The sequence below is a fragment of the Camelus bactrianus genome, chromosome 8, assembly GCF_048773025.1.
Source record: "Camelus bactrianus isolate YW-2024 breed Bactrian camel chromosome 8, ASM4877302v1, whole genome shotgun sequence".
Lineage (NCBI taxonomy): Eukaryota > Metazoa > Chordata > Mammalia > Artiodactyla > Camelidae > Camelus > Camelus bactrianus.
This window is the reverse complement of record NC_133546.1, coordinates 66,381,282-66,400,180: the sequence shown is the minus strand read 5'-3', so window position 1 is coordinate 66,400,180 and position 18,899 is coordinate 66,381,282. Positions and strand designations below refer to the sequence as shown.

At 39.1% G+C, this 18,899-nt stretch overlaps 1 protein-coding gene across 2 annotated transcripts in view; it reads right to left on the bottom strand.

Annotated features, from left to right (window-relative positions):
* Nucleotides 1-13,519: 13,519 nt before the first annotated feature.
* ELOVL4 (ELOVL fatty acid elongase 4) overlaps nucleotides 13,520-18,899 on the bottom strand; it is a 31,848-nt gene continuing 26,468 nt past the window's right edge. For both annotated transcript variants that reach the window (XM_010972843.3, XM_074368704.1), the window contains 2 exons: nucleotides 18,030-18,157; nucleotides 13,520-15,562 (listed from right to left, as the gene is read on the bottom strand). In XM_010972843.3, the coding sequence (XP_010971145.1) occupies nucleotides 15,287-15,562; nucleotides 18,030-18,157 (404 nt within the window). In that variant the 3' untranslated portion in view covers nucleotides 13,520-15,286. The remainder of the gene's footprint in view (nucleotides 15,563-18,029; nucleotides 18,158-18,899) is intronic.

Sequence of the window (18,899 nt, the reverse complement as noted above, 5' to 3'; positions counted from 1 at the left end):
CTGAAGGAAATTAAAACAGAAATTCAAAATGATATATGCACCCCATGCCCACTGTAGCATTATTTACAGTAGGCAAAATATGGAAACAATCCCAGTGCTCATTGATGAATGAATAGATAAAGAAGATGTTATGCACACACACATGGGAATACTACTCGGCTGTGAAAAAGAAGTAAATCTTGCCATTTGTGATGACATGAATGGACCTTGAGGGCATTATGCTAAGTGAAATAAGTCAGATAGAGAAAAACAAATACCAAATGATTTCACTTATATGAGGAGTCTAAAAAACAAAACAAATAGAACAAAAAACAAAACCAAGACTCATAGACACAAAATAAACAGGTGGTTGCCAGAAGGGAGGAGGGTGAGAGGGATCAAGAGGTACAAACTTCTACTTATAAAATAAGTAAGTTGTGGGGATGTAATGTACAACATGGGGAATACAATTACATTGTATTGACTTTGTATGGTGACAGATGGTAACTAAACTTATTGTGGTGATATTTCACAGTGTATGCAAATGTCAAATCACTATGCTGTACACATGAGACTAATACGATATTGTATGTCAAATATAGTTCAATAAAAAAGTTTCTAGTATAGTGTCACATCTAAGATTGCATTGGCCACCATAAATGTTAAATAGAATGCATTGTCTAGGTATGAAAATATTATTCCAAAAAGCTCTTTATAAATTAGAAGCAAACTTTTCTGAAGTAGTTTTGGCTCTCTCTCTCTCTCATCTTTCTCTGGACCTCTATTTTAGCACCTTTTATAATATAATTTTTTGTTTTCTTTGCCCATCTTCTCCACAAATCATTGACTGCTTCAAAAGCTTAGGATGTGTATTATTATATTCCTCAGGCCAACACAACAATTGGTACATGGAAAGAATTGATCAAATAATTGTCAAATTTATATATGCAACACTAATCTAAGAGTATAAAGTATAATCACCATAAAATGATAAAAGCTGCCTTTATATCATCTAACTTCTGACATAAGCACACTACTTCTTGGCAAGGAAATGCCTTGTTCCCAGAATTACACTAATGTCTCCCAAATGTTTATACAAATTATGGTTACAATTAGGAAACTTTTGACTTAAAATCTGAATACGAAAGGGTAAGAGTTGCAAAAATTGTTGAATTTTAACCTTTATCACAATTTTTATGAATTATTGTAATTTTAATCATCAATTAAGATGTTCAAAATTAGACAATTCATTTCAGTAGTACAATTCCATAGCCATGTCAAGATATCTTAAGAATTTATACCACAATTTTATATATATATATATATATATATATATATATATAAAAGTGAAGCTTTCATCTCAAGATTTATTTATATATAAATAAAGCTTTCAGATCAAGATTAAAGCAATGTATTAATTTATACTAAATATTTAGTAAATCTATGTGAAGAGCATTAAATAACCTTCACATCTGTCTTATTTTTTTGTTCTTCTCCATGACACTCTTGACCCTTTCCACTCACCAGATAATAGTCAATATTACACACCCACAATAAGAAGTCCCATTAGGTCATGGTGACCCACTTCTTATAATTCTATGAATATCCTATGAATAGGAAAATCAGACCTTTCTTCTAGTTGCATAAATATGTTTATTTATTGTCCCTGATGCTACTGCCTAAAATAGGCTCCCAGTCCAGTGTACAAATGGAGGCAATGCCTTTCCTAAACTGAACTGGCCACGTGGTGCTATGAAGTTCACAGCAGGTGACCACGGCTTCCCAAGATTGTTGATAAATATAAATCAAAATGAGACAAGTGATTAGTCAAAATAATTACTATGGAGTGTTACAATTATACTGACAGTAATAGCAACATGCTGTAATTACTACAGTGGCAATGGTATCATGGAAACCCTGTGATAGTGCTGACTATTCATTGAACATTTGGTATGTGGGAGGCCCTAGGCTAAATGTGTTTCGAGCAATATCTCACTGAATCCTCACCAAAACCTGATCACTCAATTGTGATGGAGAAGTAGGCAAATTGACATGAATTTTTAAGATAAAAATAAATTCAGGATGAAGTAAGCTACCTCAAATTCTTATTGGAAAAAAGAATTCCTTCTTCCCCATTCCCTCCCCCATCTACAGCACAATGAAGGCATAAAAAATGATGACTCACTCAACAATGTCTGAATGAAACTGATTGTATTAATCAGAAATGTAAGTGGTTAACTTTAAACGTCTGACTGATTTTTCCAAGAAGCAAGTGGTATTGCCTTCATAATAGTCTATGATTGTTATGATTGTTATGACTTAGTGTATTTATAAGATCACAATTCATGTCTAATAAGCAAGAATGAAACAAATCTGGAATATGTTTGCTCCAGTTTGTGTGCCTTAAAGAATGATTAAACTAGTTAATCCAAAAAATGTGATTTATCAAGACAGCGGAAGACAAACCACAGACTAAGAGAAAATATTTGCTAAAGACATGTCTAACAAAGACCCACTATCTAAAATACACAAAGCACTCTTAAAGATCACCAGTAAGAAAATAAACAACGCAATATTACAATAGGCAAAAGGCCAAGGCAGATGCTTCACCAAAGAAGATACACAGGTAGCAAATAAAGACATGAAAAGATGTTCCACATCTGAGGTCATTAGGAAATTGCAAATAAACACAGCAATGAAGTAACACTACACACCTATTAGGATGGCCAGACTCCAAACACTGACAACACCAAATGCTGACAAGGATGTGGAGCAACAGGAATTCTCATTCATTGCTGGTAAGGGTGCAAAATGGTACGACCACTTGGAAGACAGTTTGGTACTTTCTTGCAAAAGCAAACGTACTCCCAACACACGAACCAGCAATTTGCTCCTGGGTATTTACCCAAAGGAGTTGGAAATTTGTGTCCATACAAAAGCCTACACATGGATGTTTATAACAGCTTTATTCATAATCACATTTGTGTTCAAACTGTAGGAGATTTATAGATGTATACAAGAATGGGCACGGTATTAGTAATGTTTCTTAATCCGGGAATCTATGGCGAGCCCCTCTGGATTTAAAGTCATTAATTTCTATTATTGTCACAGTGCCTGACCATGAGCCCTTAATCTGATTATCTCTCCTGCTATTCTAACCAGAGCTGTTCCAGCACCGTCTTATAACAAGTGCAAACTAATACCTAATATAAAACAATACGAGCTAATGTAGAAAGTTCTTTAAGTTTATTGTGCTATTAAATAAACTATGAAGTGCTTCAGTTCTCGGTTAAGAAATCATGCTATTTGCTTTAGTGATTTTCTTTTCCTGAATTCAAATTATAGTATATTAATCCACAATCAACAGTATCAGGACAGCAGAAGGTACAAATAACACCCCAACAAGTCTTTAATTGGAAGGCTTCTGTCTGCATGGAGATTTTATTTCCATCTCATAGTAAGTATTTTCTAAGGAGGTCCCAAATTCAGAGCATCATTAAATTGGTTTTTGATAAATCACAATACGTAAGCTATGCTATCTAAGTATCAATACACTGAATCCTTTACTAAGCAGTTAATACATACAGTGTATTATAGTATCTTTAAGGTACAGAATGCAATCGAATCACCAGAAAGGTTCTACAATTTCCTAACTATAGGAAACCATTTCAGAAGTAAGTTTTAAGCTGTGAATAGAAAACAAGAAGAAAATCATGAATCGTCTTAAATAAGTAATGAACATTTTGTTTCTCTGGGAGGGAAAAATAATCCTTTTTTGGAAATGAACATAAAAAGATTGTGGATCACTTGTATTTAAAAAAAAAAAAGCCTAGGGCAGTGATTCTTTCTTTTTATGGCTGTGGAAAGAATAACAACCCTGCAAACTACCCAACCCTCCCCGTTTCTACCACTAAATAAATTAAGAAACGAAAATAAAACAATTCTACCAGATCTGAGGGAGAATAAACTTTTAAGGAGATGCCAAAAAAAATCAAGCAATTCACATTAAGAAATTATATGAGCTAGACACTGTACTAAATACTTTTTATACATTTTTCTATTTAATTCTTATATATTAACTATTTGAGTTAGATATTATCTATCAACCATCATGGCATTGCAGTGCTTATGCATAAGTTACTGTTATTTTACTTAATAATGGCCCCAAAGTGCAAGAGTAGTGATGCTGGCAATGTGGAGATTCTATTACTGTGCCCCATTTATAACTTAAACTTTATCATATTTATGTGTGTAGCAAAAAATATAGTATAGATAGGGTTTGGCACATCATGTACATAGGCTTATATGTTGTTTTCAAGCATGCACTGGGGATCTTGGAAGTACCTCCTGCAGATAAGAGGGGGCTACTGTATTTATTAGTGAAAACACAAGAGAGTCATAGGATCAATTCAGGGGCCATAGCAGCCACATAACAGTGTTTTCAGAAAGAAGAACCATAGAAAAATGAAAGGGGCAGGAACTATAGGAATAATAGAAGAGAATTTTTCTCCATCAAGGAGAGACATATTTTTCAAATTAAAAGAGACTTCCAGATGTGTAGCAGAATACATGAAAAAATAACAAAATCTAGACAATTCATTGTGAAATTTCAGAAACCTAAGGACAAAGAAATACTAACAGACAAGGGAAAACAAGTCATTAACAAAGGAATAAAATTCAGACCAGCACTTGATTTTTCCTAAACAATATTATTCATGTGAAGACAATGGATATACTTCCGCCAAGTTTCTAAAGAAAAAATATTGATAATTCAACCTAGGATTCTGCACTCAGCCACTGAGGTTCCACCTAGATAATGCAGGATTATCTTCTCATCTCAAGATCCTCCACTTAATCACATCTACAAAAACCCTTTTTTTCAAATAGGTTCACATTTACAGGTTCCAGGGGTTAGGACCTGGTATCTTTGGAGTCACCATTCAGTGCATTATGTTCTGAAACCTTGCTCATTTTTGTTTATGAGCCCACTGAGCAAACGTGGGGTGGCTAGGAAAAGAGGCTGACTAATATCCATGGAACAAGTCACCCTGTCCTGTGTTTATTGAAAGCCTCTTCTACAGTGGTACCTTCGGTAAGCATTTACATGGAAAAGGAGTAACGTCACACTCAGAGCTTCTCAGAACTTCTTGTCATCAGTCCTCAATTTTACTCCATACAGGTTCTTAAACATCTGGCCAAACCATTATCAATTACCCAAAAGCCAATGAAAATTCAGAACTCTGCTAATTTTTCCTTCTAGCAACAGTAGACAACCACGTGCACTGCCCCAGGCTCTTTTGTGGGGAGGATTTTCCTTTCACACATCTTTCAGAGCCACTCTAAGCAAAGCTGTAACACTACCACAGTCCATTTCCAGCTTGTGTTTGCATATTATGTGGAATAGCTTGCAAACCAGGCTCAATCATTTCCCTTTTCAGTTTCTCAGTCAGGGTTCCAGCATAAATTAGAATTTGTCCCAGATGGTTTAAATGAAGAGCCTTTAATAAAGAGATCACTTATAAAGGTGTAGGCAAGGTTGAAGGAGCAAAGGATGGTGAGGTACTTAGACACTAGCAAGAGTGTGATACTACCATCATCCCTAGAAGTGAAGAAACAAGAGAAGAAAACAGTGTTCCTGGAACTTAATGAGAATTGAAACTATAGGTAAGGGGGTGGGAGGGAATAGCTCAGTGGTAGAGGGCACGCTCAGCATGCACAAGGTCTTGGGTCCAATCTCCAGTCCCTCCATTGAAAAATAAATAAATAAACCTAATTACCTACCCTCCCAAATCTTCAGAAACAAAAACAAAAACAAACTATAGGTGAGAGGCTTCCCTGTGGGGGCTGTGGTTGTGGAGGAAGCTAGCTGGGTCAGAGATGCAACACTGAAGCAGGGAGAGAGCATGGAACAGATGTTCTACCCACTCTGTTCGTCTACCTGTTGATCTTCTATTGACTGGACCCATCTGGAAGCCAAGTGGCAAAGGAACCAAGGTGATGCAGTGTCCATATGGGTCAGTATCCTTTCATAGGAACTTTCAAGAGGTCAAACCTATGGGCTGAGGAAAAGCGACAGTGCAGCAGGAGTGATGCAGTGGTCGTCTGAGGCACTGCCCGTGACACTTACCTGATGAAGGAATGCTGCTGTGTACGCCCTAGTTCATGACACGGTGAATCAGAGAACGCCCAGTCCATGACAGGCAGCTCAGCTTACATGACCATGTGATAGTCTGTGGTCAGATACACACATTTTTACCATGGTCCAGAAGCAGTCCAGTTATTTGGAGTTATTTGGAGAATAGGTCACGGCTTTGCTCTAAAATCCTAGAGGGCTGCCCTGTAATTCTAAATCAAGCCTTGTCAGAAGCCCCTACAGGATTGTTTTCTGTCAGATTCTTCAAGCATCATTTGATCTATTGGATTTTGAGGCTCATATATCAAGAGTAACTTGCACTGCTGCAGTCCATAGTAGGAATGAAGCCATCTCTTACTCTGGTCCCATTCAGAACTGGCAGCCTTATGGGGTATTGATACATGGGTCAAAGCAGCACCCTCAAATGTATATATGTTGTTTCAAAAGTCCAGTGAGATTTACCAAGCTAAGAAATTCACCTGTTTAACAGTGATAGGTGACAAAGTATAGCAACTGTCTTTCACGGAGGAAGTAAAACCAACTGCTACAGACCACTGGACTATTATGTCCACCAAACTACTGATGTCATGGCCCTGGAAATTGCATGCTGTTTCTCCTCCCACTCTCAGGAATGCATGTCCTTTACCAAAGAGTCATGGTACTTGCTACCTCCTGCTTGCTACCTCTTACTAACCATATCCAATCAGCATGATCAACCAAAGCCAGGTCTTATGGCATGATGAGACAAACAAGGTTCCTAGATTATTACAGAATGCTGGATCATCGACATTGTCCTGAAGTTAAAACTGCGAAGGAATACAGGTGAACAAAACTACTCATGTTATCTCTTACTAGAGAGTTGAAGAAAAATGTTTAATGGATTGATAGCTAAATATCAGATGCCAAAATTATGTTGATTGGCTTCAGTTAATTGACTACATCTAGGACAGCCATTGCACTTGGAATCACGTGATTAAGTTAACGATAACCCACTGTCATTCTCCAAGACTCTCCAATTTCAGGTCAGGTCAAGTAGGAGAGTTAAATGGGTGTATGATAAGAATCATCACCCCTGAATCTTTCATGCCTTTGGTGCTGGTGTGAACCTCTTAACACCCAGAAACATGGCATTGCTTTTGGTCCACTGTTTCAAGAAAGAGGGGATATTTCAGGGGCTTGGACTTGGGCCTTTAATCCATATTAGCCCTCATTCTATGAGACAGGGAACCAATGTCAAGATTCAGCCAGATTATGTCTAATCCAGCTTATACATTCAGGAACCAGAGAGGCAGGTTTGGGGATCCCCTGGGCCCACTGAGGATGGACTCAGGCCAAAGGTGCGTTTATAGCCTGGCCTCCTTAAGTTCCCATTTCCACTGATGGCCACAGTAGCAATTTGGGTGCCCAATGGTCGGCATCAGCTCAGTGTCCTGGTAATCCCCCCAAAGTCTGCTTATTTCCTTTCCCTTTTGGTGAAAGCTAGGAGGATTTATAGTGTATCTTTGTGACAATGTCATAGGGAATTTTCTCAAGGGGACCCAACATTCCTTTCATTTAGGAAGCTCTGGGTCTATGAACTGACTCAGATATGAAAATTGGTGAGGGGCTGTGTCTCTCTATGGTGGTGATTCAAGCCATGCCTGTGTTCACTAACTTTAGAGTCAGGGATAGACATCAAGTAGGACTTTTGTAGGCTGCCTATCTAATTCAGTCCTAGGGACATTATAATAAATTAGCCACCCCCATAGACACTTATGGACAAAGCTCTTCTAATAACCACTCTGACTCGGTCTCCCATTCCTGTAACCATGTCCACTTTGTCTCTGGCATTTAAGTACTGGCGTTTGGCCCCTGGCCATCCGGAATACCATCATTCCCACTGAAGTGGGGAATGCATTTCAGAGATAGCATCCTCCCTCCCTCATCATCCTGGAGGGGATCAAAATATGTCACCCCAAAATATGCCACTTTGACATAAAGATTATCTTGACCTGAAGGCCACTGAGAAAAAGCAGACACAAGAAGAGCTCTCTGCCTTCCTTCCATCCATCTAAAAGCAGGGCACACATTTCCTTTATGAAGCTGTCCCCTGTCCTGCACCAGGAAAAGGAGAACAACCCTTATCACTGAAAACGGAAAAGGCACTGAGGTGAGTCTGCATAAACAAAACCTTGTGAAATTACCCTTGTCTACCACTAGATTCCCCCATATGTCTCCTAGTTACTTCCACACAATGTATCAGCCTAGAAGCCCAGACTCCCTTTCCTTTGTTGGGTCACTTCTCCACAATTTATTGTCTTTTGTTAATATGGTATATAAGCTCTCAAATCTAACCACTTCATTGGGTTTTTCACTTCTGTCCCATGAAGCATCTATGCATGTAAAATTAAAAACATTAATAGTAATAAAAGTTACAAACCTTTTCTCCTGTCAATCTGTCTTTTGTCAGTTTAATTTGCAGGTCTCAGGCACAAACCTAAGAGGGTAGAGGAAAAGTTTTCCTCCCTGCAATCCCCAGTCTTCAGGAAACAGCCCGCACAGAAATTTTCAAGGACCTATCACCAATGTACATTTACCAATGCATTTCTCTAATAGAGTGAGGTCAGTGGGCCACACATGATAAACCGTTTCCAACATTCCTAACTCCTAACTCTCTAAGCCTTTGGATCCTCTCCTCCACACTACTGCAATGAATTTCAACCATATGTCTCATTTTGATGTAGGCCACTAATGATTCCAGGTTTTAGTTAAACAGTTGACAAATCATGACAGCTACTTCTCACGGTTGAGCTATGTCCTCAAATTATGAAGTTCTGGTTAAGTGCACTTATAGTAATAATTTCAGTCCAACCTAAAGGTATCTTTCTTTCTGCTTGCTTAGCACTCATAGAATCTATTCTTACACATTTCTACCGGGGAAAATGAGCTAAAGCTGATCGTTGTAGGCTCTCTCTCCCCAGGATAGGTTCTGCACTTGTCTCCCTGGGGCATGCTGTGATCTAATTCTCTGTACAGGTGTGATGACGTTGAAAGAGTAGCAAGCAGACACAAGGAAGATCGGCCTCCCTTTTGAAAGGTAACTAACTACCTTGGTTGAAGTCACGACAGGATCTCAAGCAATGAAGGACTAATACCTGACAAGGAAGACAGTGCTGCTTTTCTTGGCCAGAAATAGTCAATGGGGTTGAGAGATTCAGGCTCTCTCAGACTGATCCAAATCCATCCTAATGTCCCCATTCCAATTCTTTGGGTCCCACTCTTTCCCAATTAATGCCACAGCTTTCACTTACTGAGGGCTGGAAACTTCAGTTGTAACTCGGCAACCCATGTTGGATCAAACTTTGGATCTTGTTTTAAGATGTTTCAGATCTGTAGCTACAAGTTATAAGAGGGCCTCTCAGGGCAGCCAAGAATTTAAAACATGAGCTCATTTTCTTTCTGTAAGCTCTGCAGGGCAATCAGAAACAGGTTTCTCACTCAAGTCTTTATATTCCTCATTTCCAACACAATACCACAATGCAGCAGTCACGTGGTCTGCCAAAGGCTTGGCTTTCTATAATTATTTCATTCTTGGCAACCAAAGGTGAAAACAGCTATTGGCTACGTGGAAAACAGTATCTCGTTTCCCACTGGTCATGATGTTATCGCTGCCTGTAAACTCAACTAGGTCAGATAGCCAATTCCATAGTCTTATCTTTGATAGTCCATTTCCTGACTAAATTTTGGTGCTGAATACTTAACTAGGTAAGGTTCACTGCATGAAACAGATACCACTCAAGGTATTTCAAGCAAAAAGAGCTTTAATTCAAAGGATTCAATGCTTATAAGATTATTGATAGGTTGGAGGACTAAAAGTCAGGAAGCCACCAGCTAGTCCTAGACCTCAAATTCAGATGACCCCCATCTGCCGTGATTACTATCACCAACACCACTCCCTGCGTTCACAAAAACAATGCCAAGACAGCGAAACATGTAATTCAGCTGTTGCTAACACGTCTGTAAGGAGCCTGTTTATATAACTGCATTACTACAGAGGGATGGCATCCACCTCCCTTCTGCCTTCCAAAAATTTCATGAGTGCCTCACATGGACAAAACCTCAGTTTGTGAGGGAGTCTGAGAAACGTTAATTTTTTGTCCTCCAGACTGTAGTACCAGGAGAGGGAAGGAGGGAGAACATATCAAGGGGTTAGGAACGGCTTCACAGAGCCCATAAACACCCAGCACACTAACCTAAACATTCTGCGGGATTTCTGAAGTATACTTTGTAGGGCAGCCTCTAGGATGTAAACTCCAAATCTCAGCTCTAAGGATAAATTAGAAACGTGTTCCCCAAATTCATCTGGCTGCTCTTTTTGCCTAACAAGCTCCCATCCATCTTTTCTTTCTGGCAAAAAGACCCAACACCACTTTTACAAGGGCTGGCAGTAATAATTCAAACATAATGAAAACACGTAAATGTTGTTAAATAAATACAGCTTTGACGAGCAGTTATCTGTTCTTTCCTGATCATGTACCTTCTGTATTAAATTTTCACGACGAGAACTGAACTTGGAAAAGATCTGAAATTCAACCGTGTGTGTACAGCTCATATACCCTCACCACATAATCTGCTTATAAAAATGGGAGAGTTGTCCTTGATTCTCAGATTCAACGATGAAACTGGAACACAAGCCACATTCAAAGGTGAGGTGTGAATGTCCCTAACATAATGCTACCTACCGTGCAAGACTTCCCACCCTCTCATTACCAAACAGCTTGGCAATCGTGGTCATCACAATTCTTGAAAGACTGGTTCTCAGGATTGCTTCCTCACAGGGAGGAGAAACTCAACGGGGATGACAAAGAAGGGATTTCAACTGGATGCTTTCCTTTCTCCCTGTGATAAATTTAAAAAAAAAAAAAATTCTAAACTGAGGGAAAGGAGCCCCCTGGCTTCTCTAAAATTGCAGAGAAGGGGTTCCGGGATAACGCAGAGGCGGGCAGAGTGTTTGCAACAGGCACGTAGACCAACAGATACTCTTTACAGCCCACCGCCTTGTATATTAGGTGGGATGCCCAACCATTTCAAGATGCTACCTTTTTAGAAATGGCTGTACTTTCTAAACCTTCCAAGATGTTTTCGTTTTAGAATCGCTTTTGATTTGGACATATTCTTTGTGCAGATGTTCAGTTACAACATGGCCTTCTGATAGGTGCATTCGAATATTATAATTAGGTAGACAGATATCAAGGGGTGTGTTTCAGCGTGCGTTTATTCTTAAAGGAGAAGCTACATTAAGGACACATTCTTGGGGTAAAATCTCACCTAGGAGAATGGGAAAAATAAAAAAATTCCAGTTGCGTTTCAATGTAAGACCAGATAGATCTCCAAGGAATAAAGAGATGAAGGAAAATGTGTTCACACGTGGACACAGAAACATGTCTTTATGTGGTAAAATGAAAAAAATGAAGGAAAAAAGGGACCTAAGTTCTGGGCATTTTTTAAAACAGGTAGGAAAAAAGTTTTATTTCTCAAAGGATACAACAAAACTCAGACCTATAAGTCTAAAAGAACACCAAGAGATAACTCAGATCACCCTTGCTCACCTAAAATTCCTGTTAATTAACCATCACCTAAACACAGCTATTACCACCTCTCCATACATCACAATGCTCTTTTAGTGATGTATTCTAGAATCTCAGTCTTCATCTGGTGTTTGTTCTTTATGTCAGTTGTAATTTTTAATTTAGACTTCTATATGCCCTTCAGGAATGTATCCATGTAAAATCCTCCTGTTTTAAAAACTTAAAAAAAAAAAAAAAGCTGTGCCTTTCAATTCACAGCTGCACCTTCCCCCTGTAATTTATATCAGGAAAACCAACTTCTACTTGTAGGATTTGGAGGGTTTTCAAACAAGGGATCTGTTTCCACTTCTCTCCCGGGCGCAGATGTCCTCTACCTAAGATACCAAAGATTAATTTAAGCGTGGATTCTCAAATAAACTATCAAGGACTTGTGTTCCATGGTTACCTGTCAAAACTGCTTGCATGCCAAGTGGCAGGTGACCAGTCTCCTCCAGCAGGTCTATGGTTGCTGCTCAGAGGCTGTGCTCCTGTGCTCCTGGGCACGTAGTTTGGCATCTCGGTGCCTCCCAGCTCTGCAACCCTATTTATCATCCAGCAGGACGCTAAGTCTTCGTCACCCAGGTCTGTACTGAGCATGCCTCTTCACATCCTCTACATCCGTAGTCGTCTTTTTCTCAGGAAGGACGGCATTATGAACACGACGGGGCCGAGATTAAGGCTCTAACAAGGGAAGAGCTGAGAGACTGTGACCAGCTCAGCGTGATGTAGCACTGAAATGAAGGTGAGAGTCCAAAGTTCTGTCCTAACAGTCAACACGTGATGCCTGTCTTGTCAAACGGATATGATGGCAAAAATCACCTCCACCTCTGGGTTCTCCTTCTTACTCACGGGGTTACATGGAGCAAACCTGGAAATTAAAATATTTCTAATAGACAACAAAACACGGCTGGATTCCATGCTCTAAAATGTGAAGATAATAATCCATATGAGAATGTTTTTTGAATGCATACAGAGTGTGTGTGTGGAAAGAGAGAAAGACAACGAATAAATTAACAATGCTAAAACTGAAACTAGTCACTGGTCAGCGTCCACCAGCAAAGCAGAGCCAAGAGTAACAGAGAAAAGGGGGAAACAAAAAAGAGCGACAGAAGGGAGACCCAAATAAATAAATAAATAATGTAGATGGGGGGGGGGGGAAGAGTGACAGTTACTGATTCTACAAGAAAATGCACTGCTCCACGCCTCAGCTATGGCTAGTCACTGCAAATATTTAACAAATTCCCTGCTTTCTATGTAAGAAGACATTTCTTTAGTGACAAAGTTTTGCCAAAAGAGGCTGCAGTCCTCCTGTACTGATTTTTATGTATGAGGCATGTGTATTCAGTGTGATGATACAGAAATTACCAAAGTTGACAGAAAAGGCTGTATTTACCACATCTTAAAATCATCTTTGGTCAAGAAACTTAAAGTATAGTAAGGACTGAAGGATTTAAGTATCAGAACACGAGAGCTCCCCAACTTTATTTTTGGAATCAAAACAGCACAGCATTAAAAAGTGCTAAAATTTACATTTGAAATGACAAATGTAAGAATAAATCAGAAGAAAATGATATGTTTTATGCCTTGATCCAATAGTTCTTCCAAAGGCAACTAATTTTTAAATTTAATATTCCCATAAGAAAATAAGCTTTTTACCAGCAATTGTTGACATCCAGGTTCTAGTTTCATTTCTTTTCTACTTTAGAAATTGGCAGCAGGGAAGAATTTAAACAATCGAATCAAATAAACATCTAGTAGATAATTTACATGATAACAAACTGATTAACCAAAAAAAAAAAAATCATTTTTTCCCACAGTTGTAGTATATTTATTGTGCTGAAATCAGGTAGCAGGGAATGAACACCTCTGGGGAACCAGTACAGAATGTTTACAAAGATTTACAAACCTCTGGTCATTACACACTGAGCAGCAAAAACAAAGGTGTCGAATCCACTTAGGCCAAACTCTTACATGTGTTGCAAATTTTCTGTAATTCTCATAACCGCATGCCTTTGGGGAAAAGTGTAATTTTAATGCACAATAAACAGTTTATAGTTTACAAAATATTCTGAGATAGCCTGCACAAACAGCATTACATCCTGCACATGCAGTTTTGACATCTTAAAGATACTTAGAAACATTCATGCTTTTTGGAGGGGTCACATTTTCCCTTTCTCTAATGATTCCTGGGCAATACCCACTAGCAATGTGACCTACTTAATAAGACACTGTACAAGTTCTCTTCCCTAGCGGATTTCCAGTAGTTTTTTTATATTACATAAAATACTTCATTTGGAAACAGCAAATTTCATTTGTTGGTTCTGGCTACTCTCACTTTTATTCATTTTATGTCAGCAATTAACACCTTGTAACAATCAAGCACTGAATTGATCAAGCTTTAGCACCAAGGAGTCAAGAATATTGTACCAAAATGGGTTTACACTTCATATCTAGTTAAAAATAAAACCTTGTAACTTTGTCACAAGGAAAATATCACTCCAAAATTAAATACATTGAAAGAGAAGGATAGTTTCACAGAAAATCTTGGTATATGCTATTAGTTAAAAAAAGAAAAAAGTTAGTGAATTCGAAAGCTAATATTAAAATTTACAGTAGAGGACTCCTTGATTTTTTTCATTAAAATTTATTTAATTTTAAATGTTCTTTCCAACAGAAGAGGTAGGTATATTTCCACATATGAAAAATCGGTAACAGCCACAAATCAAAACAAGGAAAGCCTGATAAGAAATCAACATACTCTTCTAAAAGCCCATAAATGTAACTATTTTATGATGTTACTAATAAAGACATGAGTTGTTTCATTTCCAATCAGACAATAATCTTAATTTTCATAATATATTTCTGGTAGTAACAGGAGTATTGAAAGGCTGCCTTCTCATCACAAAAATTGTTTCCCACAGTGATTTGCGCTGCAAGTCATGGTGACCTCTGAGTCGCCAGACAGGATTTTACTGTAATTCTTATTTTCACCAACACCATCATCATCAAGCCTCTAAGAGTCTACAGAAATCATCAGATTTTTAAAATTTAATAACAACCAAAAGGGTATCTTCGGACTAGAGGTGGAGCGATTTGACCATTCCAGTCAGCAAATGAATTCAAATGTGCACATTTCCAGCTCGGGACCAGAAAATGGAAGGTCACTGATTTTCATCAGTAGGTAATAAGTAATTTAGCAACCAAAAAAAAAAAATGCATAAAGACCGTGTTTCTGTGATCATCGGATTGAAGAACGAAGGTACCTGAAAAGTCTCATGCGTTAGACAAACACATGTGAACAGAGGGAGGGCCTCTAAAGTCATGTAATGATTGCTTTGGTCTGACAACATCAAGGCTAATAAAAAAAAAATGTTTAAAATAAAAACTTCATAAATAAAACATCTGGGTGTTGTATTTAACACTTTACTCAATCTAAAGGTTACTAATACATAGAGCACATTTGTCTTCTCCCCAAAACCCCAAACCCTCATTTGCTGCTCTTTTCCCTGAAATCCTGTATGAAATGGGAGCTTCCTCATTGTCAGCAACCGTTAAGGCCCAGTTCAGTTTACTCTCCTTTCGCTTTTCCGTTTTTCTGCTTTGTTCCGTTTTCCAGCCCTAGGTGCTTGTCTGACTTGCTCACACCGTTTGCTGAGACGCCGTTCACGGCCGGTTTTCCAGGCTTCGCGTTCTTGGGCTCTTTGTAGGTCCGTACATAGAAGTTGAGGAAGAGGAGGATGAAGCTGATGGCGTAGGCGATGAGCGCCCAGTGCATCCACTTGGGGAAGGGGCAGTCCGTGTAGAGGGACAGCGCTGTGTGCCCGATGGTCACGTGGAACTGAACCTGAAAAACAAGGCAACGCGGCGACGTTGGCGCGGGCGGGCGGCACACAGCCTGCCCCCGCCTGGGGGCCTTCCACCCGCCGGGCCGGGCCCCTCCGTCCTCTGGCTCCTCCTCGCTCAGGCCGCCGCCCAAACGCCGCGTCCTCAGCCAGGGCTTCCCAGCGACTGGGACTCAGGTGCCTCCACCCAATGGGCCCATCAATGCCGGGAACCAGAGGGTCTTGTTTTGGGTGGGTCTTTTCCTTCACAGGAATGATCACTTTTGCTTCTGTTGACTTCTGGGCTGTCCAGCTCTCACCCGGGTACCGCCCCTGAGGGCAGAGCTCTGCGTGGCACCCAGGACCCCCGAGTCCTTGGCACTGTGTCTGGGCCCAGTGAATTATTTTTTGGATAATGTTGAATGATGTTATCTAATGAGAGGGACTATCAGTGGCCTAAGAGAGTAAAGTAATAGCACTGTAGGCTGTTCAGTGTTTGTTTTCCTCCCATATTTTAGACTGATTTTTCTCCACAAAGTTGTCAGCAAGCTGGTACACATACTTGTAGAAATCAGTTCATCAAAATGGTTCATTATTTGTCCTTACAGAATGGCAGACAGGAAGGTAAATATGCATCTGAATTAACACCTTCCTTTAAAAACTAAGATTTTGGGTAAAATTTAGTAGATATTTGATAGTAAGTGTAAAAAGAGAGAATCACTTTCAACTTTAAGAGTGTTTAAAAGGAGAAAAGCCAAAATTAAGATACTTTTAATTAAGATGAGGCAAATCAATGTAAATAATGATCTATCAATAAATGAATGGTTCTCAATGTAAGAATTATGAATTCCATGGTATTAACAAGGGTTAACTTTTTACAAGATTAACTCACATGATGAACTGTTGTGAGAATATCTGGCTTGGAAATACACCACCCTTCACAAAATTAACACCCTATTTGGAACAGGCAATTGTGTCTTCTCTTTTAAGGATAGCATGATCAATATTAATTATTATATTAAATATTAAAATATATACAATTATATTTATAATACAAATAAATGTTATAATTACAATAATTAAAATAATTTATTCCATCGTAAGCCCAAAATTTCTATGAGAGTAAAAAACTTTTCAAGTTTTCCATGGCAAAACCCAGATTTCATGAACTACTGATTTCACAATGATTCTTAAAACCTGCATGCCCAAAAAAAGGGTGTGTGCAGGGGTGTGACTGAGCACAGCAGGGCTCTGGGGAAGTCAGGGGCAGGCTCCAGCAACACACATACAAAGAGTTCACGGGATTTGTCTCATCTCCTCATTTTCTCAGTACCATTGCCTAATTACTAAGAGAAATGAATTACACCGTCTGTATAAACAGCTTACACAAAAAGTGGAGGAAGCTTCCTGTAGCACTGTAGTTCCAGGTGCCTCCTTCACACCCAGCATTCCCCAAAAGTTGTGCTTCCTGTTTGGCTAGCCAGCTGTTTGGCAACTTAAAGCAGAGATGAATAGTATTTCCAAATGTGATTTCACTGATAAAATTATGTACATGCTATGATTAAAGCAAATTATAATCAATTCCAAGGCTTGAAGAATAGCCACCAGGTTGGTTTGCGATTTCCAGTTTGGTGACCGGGCTAGCGCTTAGGTCTGAATGCTACACTGACACACCCAGATGCTACAAGAAGTCCTACTAGGCGTATGTGCTGAAAATCATCTGCTCTGAAGACTGGCATTTGAAAATGCTGAGCTCTGCTCTCTAAGGACTGTGTGTTAGAGAATTAGGGGTTCTCTAGTCCTTGTTCCCTTCCTTGACCCCACCCCTTCCTTGGCTCCGTGCCTTCCTTACAATCTTTAGATTCTAAATGTATGGGATCTACTAACAAGGATGAAAAATGGAACAGAAAACAGAAAATTTAAGCAAGGGCAGGATGAAGAGAGGTAATATTTTTAAGTGAAAAAGAAAAAACGTAGGGGAGCACGTACAGCTCAGTGGTAGAGTGCTTAGCATGCATGAGGTCCTGGGTCCAATCCCCAGTACCTCCATTAAATCAATGAACGAACGAATGAATGAATGAAGAAATACATACATACCTCATTGTCTCCCCCCTAAAAATTTTTTTAAAAATTAAATTAAAAAAAAGAAAGAAGTTAGATTTCTTTTCTAATCATAAATGAGTCTGTGTACTTTGTGGTGTGCTTAGATCTTAACTCACCCATTTCACAGATATTTTTAAGGACTAGTTCTCTTACAGAGACAAGAGCTGCATCTGGTCTTTTAAGGACATGTAAAAAGCAAGTGGCCGTGACCACTAGGTCTACGAACAGGTCGCTCAGAGCCAAACAGCCTCAATTCCTACAGCTGGAGCACAGAGGAAATTGACTTTGTAACAGAAAATTGTCAAAAAAGACTCAGCACTTTACAATCAATCAGACTCAAACAATTTCAGTGTTTCACCAGAAAAACTTTAGAAGCATTTAACTCACCAGCTGCAACATGGTCAGGTATCGTTTCCACCAAAGATACTTCTGAATCCACGGGCCAAAGGCAGTCAACCCATAGTATGAATACATAATCACATGGATGAAGGAATTCAGCTGGGCTCCGAAAAATGCTTTAGAAAAACAGAGGTAATTACAAGACACAGAAACCTTTATTAGGGAATAAACCACTTAGACATAAAGTAAGTGAATCTCCGTTATTTTCCAACATTTAATCTTGAGTACAGATTAGGAGTAAGACTTGTAAAATAGTTCTAATGGAAAAGCCTTCTCTTCAGAACATGCTGAGTAATTTCAAAGTTTAGACTCAGGCTTTCACCGTATAAATAAAACGGGTGTTCTTCAAACGCAAAGGACTTTCAGAGTGGCAGGTTTTCAAATGGGCTACTCCAGTGGCGTTAAGTAGACGCTAATGTAGAACTATTGCTAAAGTACTTTTCCTTCTGTTTCTTGGCGGGGGGAAAGTCACGGTACACATAATTGTTTAAGCAGATTTGTAAATGTCTTATTACTGCCTTTAGATGTGATGAAATACGTATCTTCAAGACACTATTTCTCTCTCATGTTTCTAAATAGTTTAAAGAGAAAGTAGTAGGGTGACTGTACTATAGTGACTTGTACCCTGGGTCCCCATTAGAGGAACGGTCTGTTTCCAGCTCAGTGATGGAAACCATCTCCAATCTGCAGGCATCTGCAAAGCTGGAGGCAGACCTTGGCCAAACTGTGAATTCGGATCCTCTTCAACATTTAGAAGGCTACATACAGCCTCCTCTGAGTAAGAACCAGCAGGTTCCCTTGGGCCTGAGAGCAGGAGTGGGCTCTGTGCTTGGACTTGCTTCTGACTGAGCAGTCATA